This window comes from Mchenga conophoros, linkage group LG1 (assembly GCF_057382185.1).
Source record: "Mchenga conophoros isolate Kocher_MC1m ecotype Shallow Benthic linkage group LG1, M_conophoros_male_GT1.1, whole genome shotgun sequence".
In the NCBI taxonomy this organism is placed as follows: Eukaryota; Metazoa; Chordata; class Actinopteri; order Cichliformes; family Cichlidae; genus Mchenga; species Mchenga conophoros.
Window position 1 is genome coordinate 43,255,996 of NC_140526.1, and position 2,155 is coordinate 43,258,150.

At 38.3% G+C, this 2,155-nt stretch overlaps 1 protein-coding gene across 1 annotated transcript; it reads left to right on the plus strand.

The window, feature by feature from the left end:
- Positions 1-270: 270 nt before the first annotated feature.
- Positions 271-1,887, plus strand: LOC146583939 (G2/M phase-specific E3 ubiquitin-protein ligase-like). Its single transcript, XM_085281516.1, has 5 exons — positions 271-430; positions 664-842; positions 998-1,170; positions 1,340-1,554; positions 1,652-1,887. Exons 1-5 carry the CDS (start codon positions 271-273, stop codon positions 1,885-1,887), a joined length of 963 nt encoding a protein of 320 aa, XP_085137642.1.
- Positions 1,888-2,155: the final 268 nt, after the last annotated feature.

Genomic DNA, 2,155 nt, shown 5'->3' on the forward strand with positions numbered 1-2,155 from the left:
GGTTGAAGTTGCTTCACCGATGGATTCCAAAACACTGTAAAATATCAAATAATACTTCAAATAACAACGCTAAATTGTATAGTCTTGCATTCTGTCTTTCATTTTTGTGATTACAGGGAAGACGTTAACATTACTCTACCTGACATCATTGCAAACTTATCCAGTGCTATTCATCATGGAAGTGTCAGCAGATTCAACATCTCAAGAGCAAATGTCTGGGATGGAGCAGTCAGAGGTTTCAGGCGGTTGTCATACTCTGAAACCAATGACATGTTGGTTAAATTTACTGATGATGCTGGCATTCTAGAAGAAGGACTTGATGCAGGTGGCCCAAAACGAGAGTTTTTGAGTCTGCTAATGAAACACATGAAAGATCGTCCCATTTTTGATGGACCAGAAGGACATCGATTCCTCGTCTACAATGCAAAGGGTATGCAATGATCAGATCTTTGATAAACTTAATTTAAAAACATTTTTGGGACTTGTAAATCAATTTGTTTTTAATTATTATCAGAAGCAACTCATTTTTTTTTGGATTATTTCAACACAGCATTAGTATGTCTATCTGGTCGATTGATCTGACATCGATCGGCTCTGATCGATTGATAGAGAGAGGTGTGTGTGTGTGAGAGAGAGTTTATCATTTACTGTATTCATTCACAGCTGTAAGAGAGGATGACTACTACCTAGCAGGAAAGATGATAGCTGTGTCAGTTGTGCATGGTGGTCCAGGGCCCCATTTCCTGTCAGAAGAGCTGGTACATTATCTTGCAGGCCAGACTTCAGTAAAAGCAACAGTTGCCTCAGTCACAGATGACGACATAGGGAAAGCTTTACTAGAGGTGAGGACAGCGCAGGATTTGAATGCAGGATAGAACTATAGTTTCTTCATCTGTATGAAATTAAAATCTTCTTTCTTTGTGTAGGGAAAAAAACAGGAATGAAAATCAGACACGTAAGCTTACATTGTGTATGTCCATTTTTATGGGTTTTTCAGATCGACAGTGCTGGTTCAGTGGATGTCCTGCGTGACTGTGTCATAAAACACAGTACTATGCTACAGGTGGCTGGTTGTCTAAGGCATGTTTCCACAGTTGAGGAAAAGAAAGACATTGTGTCTGACTATCTCCGGTGGTATATAATTGCTCGAAACTCATCTGTAATTGACAGGTAAGACTATTATAGAAGAGACTATGCACAACACCGTCATAACAATAATTCTATAATTTCCAACTGAAATGTTTTACATTCTCCAAGGTTTCCAAAGTTCAAAGTGTGTCCATAGTTTATGCATGTATTATGAACTGGTAAATGACACAAAGTTCTCCTCATTCTTTAGATTTAAAGAGGGTCTTTCAGCACTTAATTTCCTGAGTGCGCTCCAGCAACACCCTACTTTGCTTTCCCCGGTCCTGTGTCACATGGAAAAGAAACTCACAGCTCTTGAACTTGAGAGACTTTTCAAACCTGACTTCAGCCCATCTGGAAGTAACAGGAGACATCTGGAAAGTCAAACTGTGGGCTACTGGTCAGACTATCTGCTGGACTGTGAAGGTTTATACCAGTATTTCTTTTAGTACTCATTACAAGACAATGTGTTGAATTCACATATACATATATAATTTTTTTATTTTTTTTTAATTCTTTGCAGAATCACAAACTGCTGTGTCGGTGGGCGATGTTCTGATGTTTGCAACTGGGCTAACATCACTGCCACCTTCTGGATTAGATCCACTACCAAGCCTACAGTTCCTGGATGACTCTTTATTCCCGATGGCAAATACATGCTTAAACTTATTGAAACTACCCATGACAACCTCATATTCTGTGTTTAAATCCAACATGGATTTTGGAATTCAAAACTCCCCAGGATTTGGATGTTTCTAGGATGTCTGGCCTTGTATTTCAAACCTGCTGTTGATTTGTTTCTCTAGTTTTTAAGTCAAGATTTTTTTAAAATATGTTATGAATAGGAGAAGGTGGGACATACTAGTGGTACAGCACAAATCCATTTTGGTTTACCAGGTGTAATTTTATTAGATAACCCAGTCACTTACAGCTGCTTCTTCTTGGCATTACATTGTAAATTCTGTAGGTTTTTTTGATACAGGACTTATCCAGAAATCAGTTATGTATTTGAGCGTGTTTTTTTTTA